Source organism: Emys orbicularis, chromosome 10 (genome assembly GCF_028017835.1).
Source record: "Emys orbicularis isolate rEmyOrb1 chromosome 10, rEmyOrb1.hap1, whole genome shotgun sequence".
Classification (NCBI taxonomy): Eukaryota; Metazoa; Chordata; order Testudines; family Emydidae; genus Emys; species Emys orbicularis.
Window position 1 is genome coordinate 66,022,626 of NC_088692.1, and position 27,017 is coordinate 66,049,642.

Below are 27,017 nucleotides of genomic sequence, written 5' to 3' on the forward strand. Positions count from 1 at the left end.
CCAGGCTCCCTTCTTTTCTTCCTCGTCCAGGCCTGGCATTGGCTGCAGGTATAATGGGAAGGGGCTAGATGAACCCACAGGTTTTCTTTAACCCCTGATGTGCCAGACTTTGCTCCTTCACAAGGACATAAGCATGTGTTTAAGTGCATTGCTGAATCTGGGGCATGAATGGCATGAAACATTTAGAGGGGTTTTGTACAGGTACTTCTATATACAGGAATGTCTACAATTTATTTTTGTCAGGCTATTAGAATTTTTAAAAAAATACACGAACCTGAAGCGCACAATCTGAAACAAATTACGTTTCCAGTGTATGTTTTCCTATATCTTTACTGGGGGCAGAAATTACATTTTATAACAACCCAGGATATGTGATGTTAGTTCAAAACTGATCCCCCATCATGTACTCTGAAAGTGTTGGGACTGGAAAAGTTGAGATTTAGTGTGGCAGAAAGAAAACATACATGTTGTTTTATCCATACTGGCAGAAAAATGATTATTATTAAGTTAGCTCAGTGTTTCCCAAAGTTGGGACGCCGCCTGTGTAGGGAAAGCTCCTGGCGGGTCGGGCCGGTTTGTTTACCTGCCGCGTCTGCAGATCCGGCCGATCGCGGCTCCCAGTGGCCGCGGTTTGCTGCGGCGCGGGCTGAGGGATGTGCTGGCCGCCGCTTCCAGCAGCTCCCATTGGCCTGGAGCAGCGAACCGCGGCCACTGGGAGCCGCGATCGGCCGGACATGCAGGTGCAGCAGGTAAACAAACCGGCCCAGCCCGACAGGGGCTTTCCCTACACAAGCGGCATCCCAACTTTGGGAAACACTGAGCTAGCTGATCGCACAGACTGTATGCTGAGTGAGACAGAAAAAATGGCATTCACAGTAAATAGAAGAAGTATCATCTTCATCCAGAAAAAAACATGATGAGATTTTGCATGCATTCCTGGGTAGGTCATTCCCATAAAAGGAGACATAGCAACAATCCTCAAGGCACTTCGGCCAAGATAACTGTTGAAATTGTGAAATGAAACCTTTGAAAATGTAAATGATAGGAAGAGAATGTGGAGAAGGAAGAAACATCTTTGTATTAAAAAAAGTCAGTGGTGACAATTACAATGTCAACAACTTTATTTTAGAATACGTAAGACACTAGCTGTGAAATAAGAAATGTATGGTGGCCAAAAAGGTCACTTGCTATCCAGGATTAGCATCCCCTTTTTTAGCAGCTGACATGTGTTGACATGAGATACCCACATCTGGAAGTGATAGGAGCTTCTTAGGAAAAAGGTGTCCATGCTAGTGATTCATGTGGTGCAACCTTACATTTCATTTCCAAAAGCTATCATCTTACTTTCTAGAATGGAGGTCAGACTAGGGATATGATGACATCAATGCCACAGCTAAGAAACAGCAAAAATCCTAACCTACACTGCCTGCATAATGCAGAATCGAGCCAATATTGACTTTCATTCTGCCAGACTGTTTGAATTCTCTCTTTACTTTACAGGTAATGGTGTATTTTCATTTTTGGCAGGGTTTCTTTGTCCTGTGTAATGCTGAATAGCCTCATCTCTGGAGACATCTACCTCTTTGCAGGATACTATACTCACATAATCTTATTTTCATAATTAGGAATGCATTTGTGTAAATGATTTCTTAATGGAAGAATTTAGCCTGAGAAGGAGCCTGTCCTAAATGTTAATGCAGTTCAGATAAGATACAAAAAATGAATTAAGCTAAAGGAAATGTGGAGTTAAGGTCCTAGTTCATTAATTCACACTGTTATGCTTCAGAATCTCAATTTAGTATGCAAAACAGCATGCTGCAACTGACCTTAAGGTAAATATAGAGCAAAAGTGGTTCCCGTTCCGGAAGGAAATCCGAAGAGGTCGATCTGATCTGTTTTAGGAACTTCCGGAATGCCAAGTCACCATAGTATTTAGATAACCACAAAAATGATTTAAGGACTGGAGAGACTGAGAGAGACTGTCTCGTACTGTGAGAGACTGAAAGAGCTCAATCCCTTCAGTTTATTAAAAAGAAGATTGGGAGGTGACTAGATTAGTGTCTTCACAGGGAGGAAATACTGGGTACTAACATGGACTCTTTAATCAGGAAAAAAGCAAAACAAAACTAATGGCGGAAGCCAGACAAGTTCAAATTGAAATTAGACAAACATTTTTAACAGGGGAGGCAGGGTTTAAATTCTCAGAGACTATTTTCCAGAGACCTCCTCCCCATTCGGGGCTCTGGGCTTCAGCCCCAGGGTGAGGTGGGGTGCCGTGGTTCAGGGCTTCAGCCCTGCAGCGAAGTGCTGGGGCTCCCGTGGGTTTGAAAATATTTACTGGAGCTCTGCTTCAGATGGCTCCAGCTGAACGTAAGCCCTGAGTCAAGATTACTAACTAGGACACGGGTTTGAGTCAGCAGTGGGCCCTTGTTGCCAAGAAGGCTAACGGCATTTGGGGCTGTATAAGTAGGGGCATTGCCAGCAGATCGAGGGACGTGATCATTTCCCTCTATTCGACATTGGTGAGGCCTCATCTGGAGTACTGTGTCCAGTTTTGGGCCCCACGCTACAAGAAGGATGTGGAAAAATTGGAAAGAGTCCAGCGGAGGGCAACAAAAATGATTAGGGGGCTGGAGCACATGACTTATGAGGAGAGGCTGAGGGAACTGGGATTGTTTAGTCTGCAGAAGAGAAGAATGAGGGGGGATTTGATAGCAGCCTTCAACTACCTGAAGGGGGTTCCAAAGAGGATGGATCTAGACTGTTCTCAGTGGTACCTGATGACAGAACAAGGAGCAATGGTCTCAAGTTGCAGCGGGGGAGGTTTAGGTTGGATATTAGGAAAAACTTTTTCACTAGGAGGGTGGTGAAGCACTGGAATGGGTTACCTAGGGAGGTGGTGGAATCTCCTTCCTTAGAGGTTTTTAAGGTCAGGCTTGACAAAGCCCTGGCTGGGATGATTTAGTTGGGAATTGGTCCTGCTTTGAGCAGGGAGTTGGACTAGATGACCTCCTGAGGTCCCTTCCAACCCTGATATTCTATGATTCTATGATTCTCAAACCGGGGGTTGGGATCCGTCAGGGGGTCGCAAGGTTATACCTGGGGGGTCGCGAGCTGTCAGCCTCTACCCCAAACCCCGCTTTGCCTCCAGCATTTATAATGGTGTTAAATATATAAAAAAGTGTTTTTAATTTATTAGGGGGGTCGCACTCAGAGGCTTCCTATGTGAAAGGGGTCACCAGTACAAAAGTTTGAGAACTACTGAACTATGGGAACAAATGACCAAGGGAGGTGGTGAATTCTCCATCTCTTGAGGTCTTCACATCAAGGCTGGATGCTATTCTGGAAGCTGTGCTGTAGCCACACACAAGTTATTAGGCTCAGTACAAGGGTAACAGAGGGAAATTGAATAGCCTGTGAAATACAGGTCAGACTAGATGTTCTAATGGTTCCTTCTGGCCTTAGACTGAATGAATCTATGAATAGTAAAGCAAAGCAAAATAAGACAGGATGTTTCAAACATATGTGAGCTCCTTTTGCCTTTCTGGGGTTCAGTTCTTTGTACTTGTGTGTGTTTTATAAAGATATATAATCTATTTAATGTCTGTTGTACGTAGGGTTTCACAATGGTCAGACTACAGCATGTTTTGAGCTCAAGGACATTCTCCGCTTGGAGAATTTTCCATAGCCTAAGACCCACTACTGCAAATGCCCTGCCTCTGGCTCCCAATAGTCTGTCAGGGCATTTTTAGTATCTATTTCTCTGACAAGTACATTGGTCTCACGGGATCATGGATGGTGAGGCTAAAAATATAACTGGAAGATTCAATAAACAAGATACATCTGTTGAAACGTTGTAAAACTGATGTACAGAATTTCTGCTTGCACAGCTCAATATCTGAAACTGTTGAAAATCAAATGAATAGGATATTTCAGTGACTGGTTTGCTGACAGGCTGCTGCTCGAGTTAGTGATAGAATGCTACGTGTACGATATAATGACAAAGCATTGCAGAGTAATACCCTTGTTGTGCACCTTGTGCAATTATTTATACCAATGTAAATGAGAGCAAAGAACGCGATTGAGCCAGAACAGGAGCCTTATACACCCACTTTGCAATGGTGCTAATGACGATCCCAAGTGCAGGGCAAAAGAGTTGAGCCCTGCCTGTGCTTGCAATTCTGGATGCAGTTTGACAGTTTCAGTGGTGTGGTCATCATAAATTCTGTATATGACGACAATGCTTTATGACGAAATAACTTTATTTCACAGCAAGGCAGAGTATGTATTTCTCCTACGCCCCAGTGTGTGTGTGTGTGGGGGGGGGGGGGATTGAATCCATATTTTTTGGATCAGATCCAAGTCTATATAAATTGCCACCCCTCCTCTCCATGACCCTGATTCTGTGGGTAGAACCCTGTGTGGACTCCTACTGACTTACAGCACTGGGGTCCAAAGAAGCACTTGGGGCATTGAACAAAATACAATAAAACTGGAATCCAGTGTACACTTCTGTAATTAAACACCATTTTCTGCACACTTTAGCCAAGAAAGCAAGTGAAGAGGAGGAAAGGGAGTTCTAGGGCCTTTACAGCTCATCCGTATCCACCTCTCTTTCCTCTCATTTGCCTCTCTACAGACAGACTGAGAATGTACCCTTGTGGTTCAGAAAACTAGCACCCTGTTCCCTAAATGTTGTGTTTGTCTTTTGTCTCAATTCAGCCTCCTTTAAGATAGCTCCTATGAGGAAGCTAAATCCAGAGAGAGGGAAACAAATGAAATGTTAGTGCCAGGAGTGGAGGGTTTAAAGGGAGGACATCAGCTAACTAGAGCTTCCAGAGAAGCAAGTGGGCTAGGGTTATAAGTGTGAATACAAATATTGCATAATCTCTGAGTATCGGGGGAGTTCACAATGGACTTGGAGAATCAGTGATATATTACCAGGCATGGGCAAGACTACTAGTACTCCAGAATTTCTACCCTTGCAGCCCAAAAGCAGACAATAGTAGCCAGTCATCCTCCTCTTAAGAATTGCATGAACATTGATGTGTCATATGGTATTGAACCTTGGACAAGGTTTACTGCACTCATTCATGCTCCTTAGATAATTAGTATACATACATTCAAAATGAGACTCTGTGTTGTATGGGTTTGCCTATGCAAGTCCTTAGGGCTTTTTTTTCGGTGCAAAGTTGTATGTGTTTGCAACTGAACTGAAGCATGGGCTTGCTATATTTGCACAGCTGTCAATGAAAATCTGGCCTTCAATGTGTTTGTTCAATGTGTAACTTCTTAACAACAGCACATATAGGTCTTGTCTACACTGGGAAAATATATGCAGGTTTTTTTCAGTGGACCTGATACTGTGTTAGTAATAGTAAGAAAATTTTGAAAAAAATTTCCTGGCATAGATAGTGTCTTAATTAACACAGTTAAGTACAGTAAATTCAGGATGTCAATTGTGCATGCCATCCTTCTGTTTCTTACTTAAGAGATTGACAGCATGCATTGGCTCATTATGTATGTTTTTTTGCTACAGAAAGTGCTTTGTGCAACTGAGCCTAAATCTAAAACCCTTGTGAAAACACTGGAATGCTATGTTGTGATTAAAAGAAACAAGTTGCCATTTGGTTAATCATTAATCTAGTCAGAGGAAATGACAAGTGATTTTCTTAGTGCTCAGATCCAGAAGAAGAACTTCATGGTTAGATGCTATGGGATCGATGCCCTAAGAAATACTTAAAATAGATGGATATTGTAAGATAAACGTGTTTATCATTGAATATTTTGCAAAGTAAGGTCAGGCAAATTAATACATTGTTTTCTCTAGTAATATTTGTATTTAGTGAAAAATATAAAATGGGTGTTTTTAGAATGTGCAGTGTATGTTTATATGTGCAGACGTGGCTGTGATTTTTGCTTTTAAAGTCTGATCACATTGACAGTTTGAGTTTTGACGTAAGATCCATTAGGTATCACCCGAATTGTTCATGTGAGCACGGTACACTAACAAGCATGTACCTGGCTCTCAGCATATATAACTCTCTTATACTTACAGTACACACTTCAATAACAACTATATTTTGTTATGGTGGGAGTTATCAAAGAGCACTGTTACACATTACAAGTGTGTATTGTGCATTTTACAAGTCCTTTTTCTTAGCGTGCGAACACTGTTCAGTCCTTGAACAACTGCTGTATTGTTTTGTGATGTGCTTTCCTTGGGAGACGCTGTGGCAAACAGCAAGAGAGTTTGCTCCCTGCTTTAATTTCCCTAACTAGAGTCAATTTTGGGGACAGAGTTGTTTCCTGGGAACTGGACATTGTTGTCCTTTGTCTGAAATAGCCCATGGCTGTTGACTTTCAGTGTACTTGCCCATACAAATTGTGGATTAGGCGCATTTGCAACTTTGATTATTTTGGACACAAATTAGGCATGAGTTACATACACATTTTGTGCGTGCAGTTGCATGCCTAAATTATTTGAAAACCTGGTCCTGAATTTGCATTAAGTGAATGACAGGGCTCACGAGGCGTGGCTGAAAGGGAAGTAGCTCCGTGCAACCTCGAATAACAGCTTCTTAAAAATGACATCAAAAGCCCTAATTATGGTCAGAGAGATTGTACAGAACCCAGTTATTTGAAAGAGTTTAACCTCATGATTTATAGATAAACCTTTGTTAGTTTGTTTTTTTATCTCCTGTGTGGACTGATAGAGCCACTGTGTGGGAATGCTGTGGTTGACCTCTGAGAGCAAAGCGCTGAAAACACCAAACAATTTAAAAAGCATGTAATCACAGTGAAAGGAACTGTGACAAAGCCAGCAATTGTCATAAGAGATATGTGAGGATGCTCAGCTATAGAATTTTAAAACTATACTGTTTATCTGTCCAGAAACAGAGGGATAGGAGAACCACAGTTTTAAAGCCAGAACAAAAAGTCTACCAATTGCATTTATTAGTCATATGAGGGAGGAGCCACACTACGTAGGATCTGCTGCTGCTACCCACAGCCATGGTTTGAAAGTGAATTGTTTTCCCTTTCCCCTGGTGTAAATGGGGCAACTTAAGAGGTAGCATAAATGCACTTGTAAATTACGTGTCACTTACTAAAGTCAGTGAGAGTTTTGCCATTGACTCCAGTGAGCCCTATGTGAGGGAGTATATGAATGTAAATGGGACATGGAGAGGTCTGGAGATCATGGTTGTAGCATGAGACGCAACCAATACAAGAGTGTGAAATAAAGATGCACCCCATTTTCTTACATTCTCCTATTGAAATAGGTTGAGCTGTACTGCTCTACTTTGGCATTTTAATTTAAGGTGTGGTAACAACCTGTAGTCACCAATTCTAAGAGCTCTATGCTCCATGTAAACAGTTGTCTCACCTGCTATACACAGTAGTTGATCAATTATGAAATAGAATTAAAGATTATTGGTCCGAATCCTGTCCCCAAGTACATTCCTTGCAACCCCATTGACTTCATTGGGAGTGTAGATCAGGGCAAGACTTGGCTTACTGCATTTCCTAATATTAACCACTTAACCCAATCAGGTTTTCTATGATAAAATTCCTAATTTAAATCCACCTGTTAATTTGTTGAAATAATCTGAGGTATTTTTATAAACTGGTCAGTTGTTTTTGTGATGATTCTATCAGTCCCAAATCCTTCTCTTCCTCTAATATATTCAGTAAATGCATTTGTTGTAAAGGGCTTTCTTCAAATTATTTCAGTATCAAGTGCATCTTCATAGATTCCAAGGCCAGAAGGGAGCACTGTGATCATCTAGTCTGGCGTCCTGTATAACACAGGCCATAGACCTTCCACCAGATGTTTTGTTTTCCTGATAATTTCCATTGTTATATCTAGTGTTCCTCTTAGCAGAGGTAACGCTTACCCATCCTTAATTTTCTACTATTTATGTATGCAGAGTATGAATGCTTTGTCTCTAGCTCCATTTTATAGACATCTGGATAATTCTCTTTGGTTTTTCCCCAGGTTGCCCTCTCTGTACTTATTTTTTGTCAGTGTGCTATAGAAGAAGATTTGTTGTCACACTGTCAGCTTTTGTCTTTTCATTCTTTTTAGCTTATGTTTCCATTGAGGGTACACAGATTCATTTGGAATGATTGTTTTCTTTTATGGCCTTCATAATTTCCCCTAGTGGTGTGTATAATTCATTATCTTCACATATATTTTGCTTCATTGTTTTAGAAGATATTTTACTTGGTGTCAAAACACTTTGCTGCATACTTTCCTCTGTACCTTTTATTGGTGCACAACCTAAATTTCCTCTAAGCTGCGCGGCTGCGCAGCAGTCTATCAAGGGCCGCGCAGCCACAGGGGCCTGGACTCTCCCCGGCCCTGGCCTCAGCCCCGGAGCTGCCGCTGCCAGGGAGACGCGCCTCTCCCCCGGCCCCGGACTCGGTGCTGCCGCAGCTGGGGAGAGGTGCCTCTCCCCCTGGCTCCGGGCTGCTGCAGCGAGAGAGGGCGGGGGGGAAATCCTCTCTCCCTGCCACAGCCCTGGGGCAGCCTGCACCCCAAACCCCTCATCCCTGGCCACACCCCAGAACCCACATCCCCAGCTGGAGCCTTCACCCCCCCACCTCAACCCTCTGCCCAAGCCCTGAGCTCCCTCCCACACCCTGAACCTTTCATCCCAGCCCCACCCCAGAGCCTTCACCCCCAGCTGGAGCCCTCACCCGTCTTTCCGCCCCCCCGCACCTCAACCCTCTGCCCAGCGGTGGCTCCAGGCACCAGCGCTCCAAGCGCGTGCCTGGGGCGGCAAGCCGTGGGGGGCGCCCTGCCGGTCCCTGCGAGGGCGGCAGGCAGGCTGCCTTCGGCAGCGTGCCTGCGGGAGGTCCGCCAGTCCCGCGGATTCGGCGGCAATTCGGCGGCGGGTACGCCGAAGCCGTGGAACTGGCGGACCTCCCGCAGGCATGCCGCCGAATCCGCGGGACCAGGGACCTCCCGCAAGCAGGCTGCCAAAGGCAGCCTGCCTGCCGTGCTTTGGGCGGCAAAAAAGCTAGAGCTGCCCCTGCCTCTGCCCCAGCCCTGAGCCCCCTTCCACACCCTGAACCCCTCATCCCCGGCCCCACCCCAGAGCCCTCACCCCCTGCACCCCAACCCTCTGCCCCAGCCCTGAGCCCCCTCCCACACCCTGATCCTCTTATCCCGGCCCCACCCCAGAGCCCTCACCCCCAGCTGGAGCCCTCACCCATACATCCCCCCCCGCACCCCAACCCTCTGCCCCAGCCCTGAGCCCCCTTCCACACCCTGAACCCCTCAATCCTGGCCCTACCCCAGAGCCCTCACCCCCTGCACCCCAACCCTCTGCCCCAGCCCTGAGCCCCCTCCCATACTTCGAATCCCTCGGCCCCACCCCCACCACACATCACCTCCATACTGGTGCACATAACAAAATTCATTCCACACATGGATGTAAAAAATTAGAGGGAACATTGGTGCACACATAGTCACTTCATAGCAGCCCACTTAGGCTCTGGTTTTGTACTGTCTGTAGTATATTTTCCCACACAACTCTGGGGATTCCTGTCCATTTGTTTTATTATGGAAACTGCATTAATTTTGGGAGATTAACTTTTATTCATGCCTGCTTTGTGTTTAGTTTTTCACCCCATCATCCTATGTTCTTTTTTCCTGACATTTTGACTGACTTGGAAGATGCCCTCAAAATTCAAGTGACTGTCGTTGGTAGCATAGGTAGTGCACAAGGAGGCATAAAGAATGGACCAGTCACTATGCATTTTATAATGCATAATACCTAGCACTTTCATTAGTGCTTTTTTTCACTAGATCTGCAAATACCTTACAAAGGAGGTCATTATAGAGGGGGGAACAGAAACAAAGAGGTGAAGCAATTTGTCCAACGCTATCCAGCAGAGCACTGGCAGATTTTAGGCATCCCAGTCCAGTGTTCTATCCTATAGACCTCCAACTGTGCTTCCACTTTATGTACAAGTGATGAACAAACCCCAAAAACCTCCCTGTGATAAGTATGATAAATCTTTTATTTATTTCTTAAATGTTGAAATGGCAAACACCTTTATGAAGTGCATACTTGCAAATATGCTAGCTAAATGCAAACCTCCCAATATCATTGCTATGTAAGTAAAATACCTATCTGAAATCTAATGAACTTGCTAAACTAATTACTAATGTAAGAAGCCATTGAAGTATAGAATATTTATATTAATAGGAAATTAATTACTTGCTGTGCTCAGGAAGGCAAAAAAATCATCTTTCGAAAATTATCATGTAGAATCAACCATTAAGCTAAAGGTCTTCTAAGAGTTGTTTAGTTTAAAAAGACTGTTTCAGAACTAAAATCTTTCATGTAAAGAGTAGGAGTGTTTGAATTTTTTTAAATCAGAATTTCATTACGTGTTGAATTCTAATATAATTGAAGGGACAGCTCAGGAAATGGACTGAGTAAAAAGAGAGAATATTCTTGAAGTGAGAATTTTGAGAATCTTCTGCCACAAAAACAAAGGAAATTTAACTGTTAAGAAAGAATTACAATCATAATGCATATACAGATTAACAAATTACATTTCAGAAGATGAAGAGGCTCCTAAGGTCAACCCATGAAGTTACTAAGCCAAAGAAAGAGAGATATCAACCAAGTTTGAATCTAAAGAAACCTGAAAGTCATGTGTTTTCCTATAATTTCATGGAAATAGGAAAGGGAAGAGTATAAAAAACTGACGTAAGCACCCCTTACACACTCATCCCCTCTGCTACCTTGCTTAACAGCAAGCACTCATCATCTCATTCTGTCAATCTCTGCAAACAAGCTTCTAAAGGCAGCTAAGAACACAGAAGAACTCAGAAGACTCAAGAGGAAACCAACCCAAGGAAAGCCTCCTAAAGACTTCAACATGGATTGGTGACAGAAAGCTAACTAAGACACTGCCAAGGGATTACATTTAAACTTGTAAAGATTTTATAGGGATATTAAAATGGTGTTGTAACCTAAAATCCTAACAGTTTCTCCTTTTAAAACACCAAGTAGTTAGACCATGTATTCCTGGAGAGGAGATGAGGGCTAAACATTATTAAAAAGAGAAATAGTAGGATTTAATTGGATTTAAAATTCTTAATATTTGTAATTGGTCTGTCTTAAAACAGCTCCTTAAATGGCTTCTTTGAAGTAACTGATTTAAATATTTTATTTGATTTCATAGTGTTTAGTTAAGATTACTCACTGTGCCCAACTATAAATGGCTGGTTATTTATTAATAATCAACAGGATCCACCTGTTCTTAAACAAAATGATTTTGCCCATTTGTAAACATTCTTAATTAGCTAAATATCTACTAAAGAACTGATTCACAATAATTTTGGGGAAACAATACCTTGGTCTCAATTTACCAAGAGAAAAGTGCCCCACCAAAGGTGGGTTCACTCTTCAGGGTGTAACCTCTGTTAGAAGCTCTCTATAAAGAGACATACAGAAGAGATGATTATGGATTGAACCAGGTTGTCATTTGTGTTTGATTGTTTGTGTTGTTTTTTTTCAGCTTTCTTTCTCTTTTTTTTTAAAATAATAAAATAGCCATGATTAGTAATTGTGATTATTTTGCTTGGTCTTGCTCCTGGTGTCTCCTGTATGTAAAAGAACCCCTGTGACCAAACTAGTGGGATTCTTTTGATTTGATTTCCCCGGATTTGGCAGTGAGAGGAGCAATTAGTAAGAGCTATTCCACCATTTCTTGTTTCTCTGGACTAAATATTTGTAGTAATTTTTTAAATAATATTACTTGGGATCCCACAATTTTAAGTTACCTTTTCTATCCCACTCAGGTTAGTTATTCAGAGTACTACAGACTGGCTAATAGAGGGACACTGTGGTTCATTCAGTCTTCCTCAATTTTTGCATGTGTAAAACAAGCACAGTAACATTTGCCTACCTGAGAAGGGGATGTGGGCTTTGAAACAGCATGAGCACTAAATATTATTACCATTCCTGAAATCGTGACTAGTAAACATGGGCTTACTGAATGTTTAGTTAGAAATCCGTTGTTACTGTCACTCCCAAGAGAAATATAAACTCAAAAACAGCACCTCAAGGGCTGATATCAGTGTGGACACTGAGGTTGTTACATCCCTTGAGTCATGGGAGGATTGTTTGAGTAGCATTCCTGGGATGACACACATACAAATAGTGATGGTCAGATTATATGTAAAGGAACTGCAAACTGTACTTGTGTTCTGAGATACCTGCTTTTATATAATCATGTTTGGCTCATCTTTTCTTATAGGCGCTAGTCAAAACTCCATTTAAGTCAATGGATTTTGGCTCAGGCCTATAATTCTTGGAAAAAATACAGAAGGAAATGGCAAATCTTTAATTTTAATTACTCCTACAAAAAGAAAATGAAAAGTTAATTCATTTAGCAAAGTTCAAGTGGGAAGTAAATGGTGCACAGGACATGTATTTGCTCCCAGCATGGAGTGAATTTCACCCTAATTCCACATAGCTAGAAATAATGTAAAGAAAAATATCCCAAATGATTTCTAGTTCAATAAAAAATGATCAATAACTCTTCCCTTCTCAGCTATTAAACCACTTTCAGATCCCAATTCTCTGCCAAAGGAAACCTGATTTTATTTTTATTTATTTTTATATATATATTACAAATATGCAGAAAAATGTGGTCCAAATATGATTTAAAATTATATCATTTTAAAAGTGGGCAAACAAAGGGGACTTTGACTCACCAGTCTTTGCCTTGATTTTTATGTTCTCTAATTCTTGTTTTAAGGTCTCTGAGTTTCCACCCACGTTCCTGCCTCAAGGACACTGGTTCATAGAGATCATCCCTCTTGTGCAGGTTATAAATCCCATTGTGAGTGTTTTCTTGCCTATAATTGGATGACAAAAGTAATCACACTTAGGAGTGGAATTACATTGATCACTTATTCCTTTCAGTAAGCCTTTTTTTCTTAATGGTCTACATATTGCAGGACATAAATCTGCTCTCATCAGACCGTTTCTAAAAGTAGATGCCTTCTAAAATCCATTTAGGAAATTCTTTCAAGACTGAGTTTAATTCAAGGTCAATATCATTACTAGTCAAATAGTTGTTATCTGATTATATCTTTTAAAATGTATTTTAAGTACAGACGCATTTTCAATGCACAAGGCAGAAATTTAACAAGGTTGGTGTTTGTTTTTTATTTGTGCTTTAGAAACACTTGATTTTCAGTAACCCTAGATTTCTCCAGACCTGGTACTATGTGCATGTGAGTTTAGTTTGTAAGTTATTTGGGTCAGGGACTATCTACTATTCTGTGTTTGAACAGTGCCTAGCCCAGTGGGGCCCTGATCTTGGTTGGTTCCTAGGTACTACTGTAATGAACGTTATCATTAATGTTTTAATCCTGGATAAATATTCCCTGTCCCCAACACTAACCATGGAACTCTGTGTGATGTTGCACTCCATATGATTTTATGAAAATATACTAATGAGTGAATATAATGTAACTGGAATATGCTTCATGCAAAAGGTCTCTTGTAAGATATTATTGCAAAGCTTATAATCTACTGAGTGTGATCATCCTATTTGTATAAATGTATCATTCTTGTATCTGACACTAGAAATATGAAATATTACTCTGAAGTCCTATTGTAATTATTAAAAGTGTGGGCCATTAATGGTGGTTTGGAATCTTGATGGCTTCCATCAACTAGGACAATTGGTTGTAAATGGCTGTTTACTTGACAGCTTTCCTGTGAGTCAGGCCAGGAAGAATGAAGGCTTGGGATCTCACAGGACATGTGACCATGTCATCTGGTACAGGAATCCATCTTCAACCTGGTGCTTTTCCATTTAGAAGGATGGGTGGGGACCCAGAATGACAAAACATTCCCGCCTTGTGCCAAAGCTATATAAGGGGGTGGAACAGAGCAAAGGAGGTTCCAGTCATGAGAAATCCCCTAGTTACCACCTGAGCTGGAGCTAACAAGAACTGTACCAGGGGAAAGGATCGGGCCCAGAACTAGGAAGGAGTTCAGTCTGTGAAATAAGCTTATTGGAACATCTATGAGGGTGAGATTTTTATCTGTAATCAGTTTCTTAATGTATTAGGCTTAGACTTGTGTGTTTTGTTTTATTTTGCTCGGTAACTTACTTTGTTCTGTCTGTTATTACTTAAAACCACTTAAATCCTACTTTTTATACTTAATCAAATCACTTTTGCTTATTAATTAACCCAGAGTAAGTAATTAATACCTGAGGGAGAAAACAGCTGTGCATATCTCTCTATCAGTGTAATAGAGGGTGGACAATTTATGAGTTTACCCTGTATAAGCTTTATACAGAGTAAAATGGATTTATTTGGGGTTTGGACCCCATTTGGAGCTGGGTGTCTGAGTGCAGGAGACAGGGATATCTGCTAAGTGGTTTTCAGTTAAAGCCTGCAGCTTTTGGGGACATGGTTCAGAATTGGGTCTGTGTTTGCAGCAGGCTAGTGTGTCTGGCTCAACAAGACAGGATTCTGAAGTCCCAAGCTGGCAGGGAAAATGGGCTCAGAGGTAGTCTCAGCACATCAGGTGGCAGTCCCAAGGGAGTCTCTGTGACCCAACCCGTCACACTTGGAGAGGGGCTGCTGCCCCTCCATGCCTTGTATGTGGGTTTCTAACTTTGCTGGACTACTTAGGACTGGTGCAAAGCCTGGCTGTGGGGGGAATGTGGAGATGGCACCTAGTGGCTTCTCTACCCTTGTCGGCTACTGTGGGCTTTCCATGGAGCACTGGCTCTCTGAATTTAGGATAAACTAAGTTCATCTCAAGCAGGCACAGAACTAAGAGAATAGATGTCTGGATCTCTGATGCACGGCTGGTGGAATGAGGAGATTCCAAGCTTGCCCACTCTTAGACTACAGGCCTCCAGAGTTACCCTTTAGTTTTCACTGGTGACAAGACAGTGCCCTTGTGCTGAGTTTGTTTAGGGTTTTTTTTGCTTGTTCTGATTATTCTATATACTGTATGTAAAAATCAAATGGTACCCATGTTACCCCAAGTACAATAGTATTTTGTAATTCCTAATTAACTGCTGCTCTGAAAGCAGACTTCTAGTTGAAAGCTTGTGGTGCTTGAAGAGAGAACGAAAAAAGCCTCTTGAATTTCCTTCCCTGCCTTGCTTTAGCTGTGGGGACACAAAGAAACACATTAAGGGCTTGATTTAGCACTCACTGAAATCAGTGGGAGGTTTCCATTAATTTCAGTGAGAGTTGGATCAGGCCTGAACACAGAATCTATCTGACCTCTCAGGAGTTGGGGCAAACACTTTTGTTTTGTTGTTGTTTTAGTTGTTCAATCCCCACCTCCCGTATTGTTAGCCTATATTGACCTATTCTAATTATCCACAGTCAATCATACCTTTCTGAGTAGTTTCCCATTTTGCATGTGATGATTGTTTCAAATATCTCTTAACTGTCAAATTGAGCTTACATGTATGTAATTTCCTGGAGTCTGTCTTAAACAAGTAATGCCAGTAGTTTTACAGGTCAGCCTTCCTCTTCTGCGTTGTTAAAATATCCCTGTTTATGATTTCTAGGTCTCTCTCATGATCTTGGAGGAGTCTTGGCATTCAATCGGGTTTCAGACATTGCTCTGTAATCCATTCTGCTCCTTGATGTTCTACTGACAGAATTAATCCCATATGTTATTTGGCTAATTGTTGCAAATAAGAACTGCATTTGCTGCAATTTCAAGCTGTTTATAGATTATTTGAAAACAGGAAAAAGAGACAGTGTTCATCTGGTAAATTATTCACTACAGATTATTCACTTAGCTCTACTTATAGAAACTTGTGTGACAGTGACTTGTGTACATTCAAAGCTATACTTTTCACCATATCCAGTTGATGGGAATATGAATAGATATTAAATGTAAACTAATTTTTTGTTGTTGTACTCATTTCTTCTGCTTGTAGAATTTCCCCTCATCAGAATTTCCCCTGCAGCAGAGAGAGAATGCACTGCAATTATATGGGCTATTGAACATTATAGAGCATATTTGGTAGGAGTTAAGCTCACTTTTGCTACTGACTCTGATTCATTTTAGTGGCACCTGTAATATTGAGCCTCCAATGTCAGACTGGTGAGGTGGAGAATGAGACTTTTAAAAACTCAATTTTATATTGGTCCAGTTACCATGGAAGCTGAACGTGACACTGGAGTTTCTATCCACAAATTGTATAGGCAAAGAAGAGTGCTCTTAAGAGTGTATTGATTTAATACTGTCATCTGGGTACAGATTAGCATGTTGGTGCCAATCACTGCTGTTTGTCCCAGCTCCCCAGCACAATGTTCCACCTGGTTAGTGCAGCTGCATCTTGGATAGACTTGCTATTTAGGGAAACCCTCAGAGTCTGCAAACTGTTCAGCTGCACCTGTTTATTGGTTGACACCATTTGAGAAATTACTTACTTTTAATGTCACAATAAACCCAAAGCAAACAAAATGCAGGATCCAAATATTCAAATTCAAACACTACTCCAGGGCAAAGAGAGTGGGGAGGCCAACTAAAAATCACCCAGAGGACCACATTAATCCTTGCTATAATTACACTGAAGTAATTATTGAGAAGGAACATTTTGTCTTAACTCGAGGAGTGGAATAGGACAGGACAAGAAAATGAATGTAGTTCTACTTGCCAGTGAAATGCAGCACACAGTGGTAACAGCTGGCTTGTGGCTTTTAAACCACTGCCTTGAGGAGTTTGCACCAACTCCAAATCTCCCAATTCTGTTCTTTTCACATGCAGGGAGCACAGTCTGATCCCAGATTGGTCCCCACAGGCAGTGCATGACCTCGCTGACACATTCTCACCAGCAGAGTCCTTGTGCTCCCGAGTACAGAGGCTGCTGCTGTGCACAGGCCCTGTGTACCTGTGCAAGTGTGAGGGAACTTTCTGCTTCTCATTGCTGTACATGGACTGCTCACAATCTTGACCTAAGGACCTTGTTTATGCTGACAGAACTAGGAGCACCACATCTTTAATCTGCCTTATTGAACAAGCGACGACAGAGTTTCTCCAGCAGTGGATGTTGCCATATCTCCACATGGTGAGGGGTGGGGGTGGGGAGTTTTCATGTATTTTTAATTATGCTTTTTCGAGATTGTTTTCTGTTCACGTGCACTGGCTCACTGGGTTGTCTCACTTGAGAAATCCATTGCTGTTGCACTTGTTCAATAGCTGATTTTTACAAGTCACGTGTGCCTGTGTTTGTGCACAACAGGGTCCAAGCCCCTTAGTGTCATTTCTAAAACAACAGGAAGAAAAAATATATTGATAGAAAATGTATGTGAGTTCACTTGATAAACTGCAGTGGCTCTGAAAGATCTGTCACATAATGGGTATGGTGGATAATTTCTAAAATGTGTGCTTTGGAGAAGGCTGAGAGTGTACAGGGTCAATAGCTACATTACAAGGAACTGAAAAATGTTACCGATTCTTTCCAAAGTTATTTTGTCAGTGTAGTAAGTCGGTGTGGCGCCCCTCCGTCCCGCATAGGGCCGAGCTTCCTCTAACCCCAACGTGGGCGGAGCCACCGGGTCTGGCGCCCGCCCCTCCGAGGTCACGGCCCCGACCTGGAAGTATAAAAGCCCGCCGGCAGAGCTCAGTGGAGCCCAGGCCGGCAGAGAGAGCAGACATCCCGGGCCAAGCTCCCGCTTGGGAGACGGCCACAGGCCGCGAGCCGCCTGCTACCCCACCGCGCCGGTCGAGCCTACCTCTCGCCAGGTACCCCGAGGAGGACTGGACAAGCCTGCCCCGGGCCAGGTACCCCGAGGAGGACTGGACAAGCCTGCCCCGGGCCAGCTACCCCGAGGAGGACCGGACAAGCCTGCCCCGGGCCAGCTACCCCGAGGAGGACCGGACAAGCCTGCCCCGTGCCAGCTACCCTGGTGGAGAGCTGCCGGACCTGCCCCCAAGTCCCGCACCAGAGGAACCGATGCTGCTGGACTGGCCCGAGCCCGGCGTCGCCAACGAGGTAGGTCCTGAGGGGGAACATGGAAGTAGCCCGGGGGTAGCCGACCCCGGTCAGGCTGCAGAGACCTGTGAGCCGATGTCAGTGTGTTTCGGTCAGGATACCCCACTGACCAGCAGCGGCAGTAACCGCTGCTAGGGCCCCGGGCTGGAACGCAGTGGAGTGGGTGGGCTTGCGTTCCCCCCTGCCACCCCCGCTCACGGGTGGCAGGCTTCCCCCTCACCCAACGCTCAGGTGTAGGAGCCTGGGCTCCTTAACTGCTTGTCTGCTCAGCCCCTGCCCCAGAGGGCCTGAGCTGTGACTGTTTGTGCCCCGCCCTGATCCAGGGCCTGGGCTCCTTAACTGCTCATCTACTCAGCCCCTGCATCCAAGGGGCTGAACTGTGACTGTTTGTGCCCCGCCCTGATCCAGGGCCTGGGCTCCTTAACTGCTCGTCTACTCAGCCCCTTCCCCAGAGGGCCTGAGCTCCTTGAGTGATTGCTCGCTCGGCTCTGCCCCAAAGGGCCTGAGCTAGCTGAGTGTTTACTCAACCCTGCCTGAGGGCCTGAGCTCCCGGAACTGTGGGGCGCTCAGCCCCTGCGGAAAGGGGCCTGAGCTTTGACTGTCTGTGCTGTAGTAAGTCGGTGTGGCGCCCCTCTGGCCAGGAGGGTAGAGCCCCGGCGTGAACCTACTACACGTGGTACCAGAAGTGGGGATTTCTTGCCTAGAATGTGGGCACGAGCCCTAGACCCCTGTGAGAAGGGGTCCGGGGGGGGAGCGGTCCCCCACAGGAGATATGGATTTAACGAAGCTTTTCACACTCCTGACAGAGAGCCAGGAGCGACAGCAGGTGGCCCAGCTTCAGCAGCAACAGCAGCAGCAGGCCGCCCAACTCCAACAACAGCAGCAGCTCGTCCAGCAGCTGGGAGCCCAGCAGCAGCAGCTAATACAGGACCTGATGGCGAAAACCCGGGAATTCCAGCAACAGTGTCTACAGCAGTTGGCGACCGCTCTGCCCCGGCCCGCGGGGCCCCTGCTAGGAGACCCGGACGGGGCTTCCTGTTCCACCCTGCCGGTGAGGCTGACTAAGATGGGACCGCAGGATGACCCTGAGGCCTTCCTAGTGACTTTCGAAAGAGTCGCACACGTTGCTGGGTGGGCGCCAGACCAGTGGGCTACCCTCCTGGCCCCATACCTGACGGGGACGGCACAAACAGTCTACCGGGGATTGTCCCCGGAGGAGGCGCGAGACTATGTCCGGGTAAAGGCGGCGATATTAGACGCCTTAGACATTAGCCCCGAAACCTTCCGGCAGCGGTTCCGGGCTCTGTCCTACACCCCGGGCGCCCGGCCTCGGTTGGTGGCCCAGGAGTTGAGGGACCTGTGCCAGCGGTGGCTACAACCCGAGAGACGGAACCCCGAGGAGCTCACTGAGCAAATTCTCTTGGAACAGTTCATTCATATCCTCCCATCCCGGGGGAGGGCTTGGGTCCTCCGCCACCGGCCTCCAACTGTAGCAGCCGCCGTTACCCTCATGGAGGACTTCCTGGTGGCAGAAACCCCAGTGGGGCCGGGTATGCGGGGCCACCCTCCAGGGCTCGACCGCCCCAACCCCGAGAGACGGACGAACCCCCGAATCGAATCACGGAGTCCCCCGGGGGGTCAGGATCCCCGGTATAAACGTCCCGAGGGGCCCCCTGGCCGTGGCCCACGGAGTCCCCTTAGGCACCAAGTGCGGGGCTCAGCCCGACCCGGGCGACCAGAAATCAGACCCTGTTTCTCCTGTGGGAAGCGTGGGCATCTCCAACGCGACTGCACTGAGATGGACTGCAGCTTTGGCCACGTGTGCGCCGGGGAGAACCGTGCCCGACCCCCGCAGGCCGCCAAGGTCACCGTGCCCGTCGTTGTTGGAGATTGCCAGACCCGAGCCCTGGTTGACTCGGGCTGTGGACAGACTCTAGTCCGCCAAAGCCTGGGCTTCCCCGAAGACCCCCAGCTGGGGAACATCCTCCTGCAATGCATCCATGGGGACGTTCGCCCCATGCCAGTGCCCAAGTCCCACTGACCGTTGACGGGGTCATGCGGACCATGGTGGTGGGCCTGGCCCCGCGGCTCGCTTACCCCGTGATCTTGGGGCGAGACTGGCCAGAGTTCCCGAGCATCCTAGGCTCCCAGGTGCAGGAGACTCCCGATATTACCCCCGCCTTGGAAGGGGATTGCCGCGAGAACCCCCTGGAGGAGACTGACGAGGCGGGACATCGGAGCCAGGAAGGAGAGCCTAAAGACCTCCCACTAATGCCGGCAGATGACCCTCAGATCGCTACGGACTTCTGCCGAGACCAGAGGGAGGATCCCACCCTGAGCAGGGCCTATGAACAGTTGACCGCAGTAGATGATGTGCTGATTGATCCCGCCCGGGCCAAGGGATGGCCCCGGTTCGAACTACGACGGGACCGCCTCTATCGGGTCGACCGAGATTCCCGCACCGGAGAGGTCCAGAGGCAACTGATGGTGCCCCAGTGCCACCGTCGCGCGGTGATGAAGCTCGCCCACGACGTTCCCGCGGCCGGGCATCTGGGTCAAGAGAAAACCCTCGCACGGATTCTGTCCCGGTTCTTCTGGCTGGGAGTGCACCAAGAGGTACGAAACTATTGTAGCTCCTGTCCGGAGTGCCAGCTGGCTGCTCCCCCACGGACGGCCCCGGCCCCACTAGTCCCTATGCCCATTATGGAAACCCCGTTCGAGCGGGTGGCCATGGACTTGGTGGGACCCCTCCCGAGGAGCGAGGCCGGGTTTTTGTATATCCTGGTCATAGTGGACTACGCGACCCGTTTTCCCGAGGCCGTCCCGCTCCGGAGTATCAGCGCAAGGGCCATTGCCGACGAACTCATCAAGGTCTTTGCCCGCGTGGGCCTGCCCCAGGAGATCCTCACCGACCAGGGTACCAATTTCACCTCCCGGTTACTACGACAGGTCTGCCGACTCCTCGGGATTAAACAGCTGCGCACCTCTGTATACCACCCGCAAACTGACGGCCTAGTCGAGCGGTTCAACCGCACCCTGAAGGACATGCTGCGCAAGTTCTCCCCTGAGGACCTGCGCTGATGGGACCAGTTGATCCCGCCATTGCTCCTGGCCGTCCGTGAGGTACCCCAAGCATCCACCAAATTCTATCCCTTCGAGCTGTTATACGGCCGTCGGCCGAGGGGACTGCTGGATCTCATGAGAGAGACCTGGGAACAAGCCCTGTCACCCACTCAGGGCCTTCTCCAATACGTCCTCCAGCTGCAGGGACGCCTAGCACAAGCTGGAACTCTCGCTCGAGAGAATCTGAAGGCCGCGCAGGAAGCCCAGGCCCAAATGTATAACCGAGAGGCCCGAGTTCGCGAGTTCCAGCCGGGCGACCGGGTTCTCCTGCTCTTACCCTCCAGTGAGTCCAAACTACTGGCGCGGTGGCAGGGGCCATATGCGGTGATCCGGAAGATCGGGCCGGTCACCTATGAGATCAACCAGCCCGACCGCCGAAAAAAAGTCCAGCGGTATCACGTCAACCTCTTGAAACCCTGGAGGGAACGGGAAGGCCTCTTGATTAATCCCTGTCCACCCGAGCCCGAGTTAGGGCCTCGGGTTACACCGACCGAGGACGTCGGCGCGCCACAGCTCGGAGAGTCCTTGACTGTGGAGCAGCGGAAACAGACTGAGTGCCTCCTGCGGGCGTTCCGCGGGACGTTCACCGACCAGCCAGGCTACACGACCCTCGTGTACCATAACATTCAGATGGAGCCGGGGGTAGTGATCCGAGAGTCAACGAGACTCCTTCCCTATCGGATGCGGCAGGTCGTCGAGGAGGAAGTACGAGCGATGCTAGAGCTGGGCGTCATTGAACCGTCCCAGAGCGAGTGGCGCAGCCCAGTAGTCCTGGTTCCCAAACCGGATGGCACACAGCGCTTTTGCATCGATTTCCGCCGGGTTAATTCCATCCCGAAGTTTGATGCCTACCCCATGCCTCGGGTAGATGAGCTGCTGGACCGGTTAGGCAAGGCCCGCTTCCTCACGACCCTGGATCTATGCAAAGGGTATTGGCAGATTCCCCTTGACCCCACGTCACAGGAGAAAACTGCTTTTGCCACCGCCTCGGGCCTCTACCAATTCACCCGGATGCCCTTCGGTCTCCATGGTGCCCCTGCGACGTTCCAGCGACTCATGGACCGCCTCCTGCTTCCTCATCGGGAATACGTGGCCGCATACCTGGACGACGTGGTCATTTATAGTGACCGGTGGGAAAGCCACCTGGAGTGGGTAGCGGCTGTCCTGAGGTCCCTACGAGCTGCTGGGTTAACCGCCAACCCAAAGAAATGCCGTATCGGCTGGCAGGAGACCACCTACCTAGGCTACACGATTGGCGGAGGACAAGTAAAGCCGCTTGTCGGGAAGGTTCAAGCCCTAGCAGCATGCCCACCACCCACTACGAAGCGCCATGTACGCCAGTTTCTGGGACTGGCGGGCTATTACCGGAGGTTTATCCCCGATTTTGCCTCCATTGCGGCCCCCTTAACAGAGCTCCTCACTAAAACCAGTCCCAGATGGGTGGAATGGACCCCGGAGTGTGACAGCGCCTTCCGGGCCCTCAAAGACTGCCTCTGCCGCGAACCCGTCCTGTACAGCCCCGACTTTGATCGAGGATTCGTCCTCCAGACCGACGCCTCGGAGGTAGGACTAGGGGCAGTCCTGTCTCAGGAGGTGGATGGGGAGGAGCACCCCGTTATATATCTCAGCCGAAAATTATTCCCGCGAGAGAGACACTACGCAGTAATAGAGAAGGAGGCCCTAGCGGTAAAATGGGCCTGTGACGCCCTACGTTATTACATCCTAGGGGCCCCCTTCATACTAGTCACGGACCATGCCGCGCTTCGGTGGTTGGCCCGAATGAAGAACAATAATATGCGGTTAACACGGTGGTACCTGGCGTTACAGCCCTATGCTTATACCATCCGCCATAGGGCCGGTAAGGACCACGCGAACGCGGACTTTCTGTCCCGCATGGGAGAGTTAGACGGGTCCGGCCCCGAGGGACGGGAGCCGGCCTTGAGGGGTGTGTGTGTGTAGTAAGTCGGTGTGGTGCCCCTCCGTCCCGCATAGGGCCGAGCTTCCTCTAACCCCAACGTGGGCGGAGCCACCGGGTCCAGCGCCCGCCCCTCCGAGGTCACGGCCCCGACCCGGAAGTATAAAAGCCCGCCGGCAGAGCTCAGTGGAGCCCAGACCGGCAGAGAGAGCAGACGTCCCGGGCCGAGCTCCCGCTTGGGAGACGGCCACAGGCCGCGAGCCGCCTGCTACCCCACCGCGCCGGTCGAGCCTACCTCTCGCCAGGTACCCCGAGGAGGACTGGACAAGTGTGTCCCGGGCCAGGTACCCCGAGGAGGACCGGACAAGCCTGCCCCGGGCCAGCTACCCCGAGGAGGACCGGACAAGCCTGCCCCGGGCCAGCTACCCCGAGGAGGACTGGACAAGCCTGCCCCGTGCCAGCTACCCTGGTGGAGAGCTGCCGGACCTGCCCCCAAGTCCCGCACCAGAGGAACCGATGCTGCTGGACTGGCCCGAGCCCGGCGTCGCCAACGAGGTAGGCCCTGAGGGGGAACATGGAAGTAGCCCGGGGGTAGCCGATCCCGGTCAGGCTGCAGAGACCTGTGAGCTGATGTCAGTGTGTTTCGGTCAGGATACCCCACTGACCAGCAGCGGCAGTAACCGCTGCTAGGGCTCCGGGCTGGAACGCAGTGGAATGGGTGGGCCTGCGTTCCCCCCTGCCACCCCCGCTCACGGGTGGCAGGCTTCCCCCTCACCCAACGCTCAGGTGTAGGAGCCTGGGCTCCTTAACTGCTTGTCTGCTCAGCCCCTGCCCCAGAGGGCCTGAGCTGTGACTGTTTGTGCCCCGCCCTGATCCAGGGCCTGGGCTCCTTAACTGCTCGTCTACTCAGCCCCTGCATCCAAGGGCCTGAGCTGTGACTGTTTGTGCCCCGCCCTGATCCAGGGCCTGGGCTCCTTAACTGCTCGTCTACCCAGATCAGTGGGGTACAGGAGTCTGGTAGAGGGCAAATATACTGGTCACTGGATGAGTAGTTTTCTGTTCCCTGAGTGACCAGAGAAGGGGCTGCACTAGAGTAATCAGGAACTTGCTAGAACCAGTTAAGGCAGGCAGGCTAATTAGGACACCTGGAGCCAATTAAGAAGAAGCTGCTAGAATCAATTAAGGCAGGCTAATCAAGGCACCTGGGTTTTAAAAGGAGCTCACTTCAGTTTGTGGTGCGAGTGTGAGGAGCTGGGAGCAAGAGGCGCAAGGAGCTGAGAGGGTGTGCTGCTGGAGGACTGAGGAGCACAAGCGTTATCAGACACCAGGAGGAAGGTCCTGTGGTGAGAATAAGGAAGGTGTTTGGAGGAGGCCATGGGGAAGTAGCCCAGGGAGTTGTAGCTGTCATGCAGCTGTTACAGGAGGCACTATAGACAGCTGCAGTCCACAGGGCCCTGGGCTGGAACCCGGAGTAGAGGGCGGGCCCGGGTTCCCCCCAAACCTCCCAATTGACCTGGACTGTGGGTTCTTCCAGAGGGGAAGGTCTCTGGGCTGTTCCCCAACCCACATGGTGAATCTCTGCGGCAAGAAAATCCGCCAATAAGCGCAGAACCCAACAAGATAGAGGAGGAACTTTGTCACACTGGTGTCAGGGGTGGGATCTTGGGGTGCACAGCGCGGCGGAAGAAGGAGGGTGATTTAAAAACAAAACAACAACAAAACAAACAAACAAACAAACAAAACCCCGGTCCCAATTGTATGACCTCATCCATCTCGCACGAAAGTGGTTGCAAACAGAGTCCCGGAGTCCGGAAGAGATACTAGCGGTTCTGGTCATCGACCGATACATGACGGGACTACCACCAGACCTTCATGCCTGGGTAAGCCAGAATGAACCCTCCACCTATGACAAGGTTGTCGCCCTGGTAGAGAGGCGAAGGACAGCGAGGGAGCTGACCCGACCAGTTAAGGAAGAGGCACCCCGGGTTAAACTAGCAGCACCAAGCCCTAAAGTTTGGGTGACTGGGCCACCAGGAGGGCCCAGATGGAAAAAGAGAGAGGCTGAAGGCCCATCAGAGGCCATAAAGAGTCGGAGCACTGAGGGAGAAGAGGATCGTGATGTTAGACTGCCCAAACCAAGAGACCGGGGAACGCCTAGGGCTCCATACAAATGTTATGCCTGCGGGGAGTGGGGACACATAGCTGCACAGTGTCCCAATGCTGAGGAGCCTATGCAGTGTAACCTGGGGAACTGGGCAGATCCATGCTCCCTAATCCACCTTGTGGGGGTCTCACTAACCCCACATATGTATACCAGACCAGTGAAACTAAATGGGGTAGGGACCACGGCACTGGTTGATTCAGGGAGTGCTATCACGCTTATCTCAGGGAAGCTCGTGAAGCATAGTCAGCTGCTACAGGCTAAACGTACGGGGATAACATGTGTCCATGGGACAGTTAGTTACTACCCCACCATCCCAGTAAAAATCTAGATCCAAGGGAACACTACTGAGGTAGCAGCAGGTGTAGTCCCTAAACTCCTATACCCAGTGCTCATAGGGAGGGACTTCCCAGGGTTTGGAAACTTACTCCCAGTAGGGGGATTGGAGAAAGATGGGGACCCTAAAATTGGTGAGGCATCCACAGCAGACTGTCAACCCCCAATCTTCTCTGAAATATCCCCAGATTTGTTCTCCACTCCCAGACAGGGTAGAAAGACAAAAAGGGAAAGAAGGGCAGCTAAGGACTTGGGAACCCGAATACTGACCCAAAGCCAGAGGGTCGCTCTTGTAGGTAGGCGGACCCGCGCAGCTGAAAAGGAGGCCACGCAAGAGGGAGAAGCACCTGAGTCTGACCCCCACCCTAATGCTTCTGAACCAGTAGAGGCAACAGAGACTGGGCCCCTAGATCTTGGGCAGATTAGCCCCGGGAGAGGAAATTTTGGACGGGACCAGGCAGAAGACCCAAGGTATGACAACATTAGGAAGGAGGTGACTGAAATAGATAGGGTCCCCGTGGAAGGGAAAACCCAGGGACCAGGACCCTACTTCATAATGAAGAAGGATCTCTTATACCGGGTTGCACCAGTACAGGGGCAGAAGGTACAGCAGATCCTAGTACCTCAAAAACACCAGAACACTGTATTAAGTCTTGCTCATAGTCATCTTTTTGGGGGGCATTTGGGGGTAGAGAAGACCCTAGCACGAGTCCTACGACGGTTCTTCTGGCCCGGAGTACATGAAGAAGTGCGGAGGTACTGTGCCTCCTGCCCGGCGTGTCAGCTGCACAGTCCCCATCCCCACTTGAGGGCACCTTTAGTACCCCTTCCCATCATAGAGGTCCCCTTCGAGCGAATAGCCATGGACCTAGTGGGACCCCTGGAGAAGACGGCTCGGGGCCACCAATATATACTTGTTGTTTTGGACTATGCTACTCGCTACCCAGAAGCCGTCCCCCTGCGGAACACGGCCTCTAAAACTATAGCCAAAGAGCTGGTGGGGATCTTTGCCCGAATGTGGCTACCGAAGGAGATATTAACCGACCAAGGAACCCCATTTATGTCGAAGCTAATGAAGGACCTCTGTACGCTGCTCCATATACATACCCTGAGAACTTTGGTCTACCATCCACAGACTGATGGGTTGGTAGAAAGGTTTAACCGAACCCTCAAGGCTATGATAAGGAAGGTGGTAAGTCGGGACGGGAAGGATTGGGACACCATACTACCCTACCTTATGTTCGCTATCTGGGAGGTACCTCAGGCCTCAACTGGGTTTTCCCCCTTCGAGTTATTATACGGGCGTCACCCCCGTGGCATACTAGATATCGCCAAAGAGATCTGGGAAGAGGAACCCAATGAGGGGAGAAATATAATAGAGCATGTAATGCAGATGCGAGACCGGATAGCCCGGGTTACCCCTATTGTACGGGAACATTTGGAGAAGGCACAGGAGGC

General features: G+C 48.2%; 1 protein-coding gene across 1 annotated transcript; it reads left to right on the forward strand.

Moving 5' to 3' along the window:
- Positions 1–21,222: 21,222 nt before the first annotated feature.
- On the forward strand, positions 21,223–26,724 carry LOC135885080 (uncharacterized; the record flags this gene model as incomplete). Its single annotated transcript, XM_065412710.1, has 2 exons — positions 21,223–22,710; positions 26,209–26,724. Coding segments are annotated over exons 1-2 (2,004 nt in total), but the record flags the coding sequence as incomplete, so codon positions are not given.
- Between the last annotated feature and the right edge of the window lie 293 nt (positions 26,725–27,017).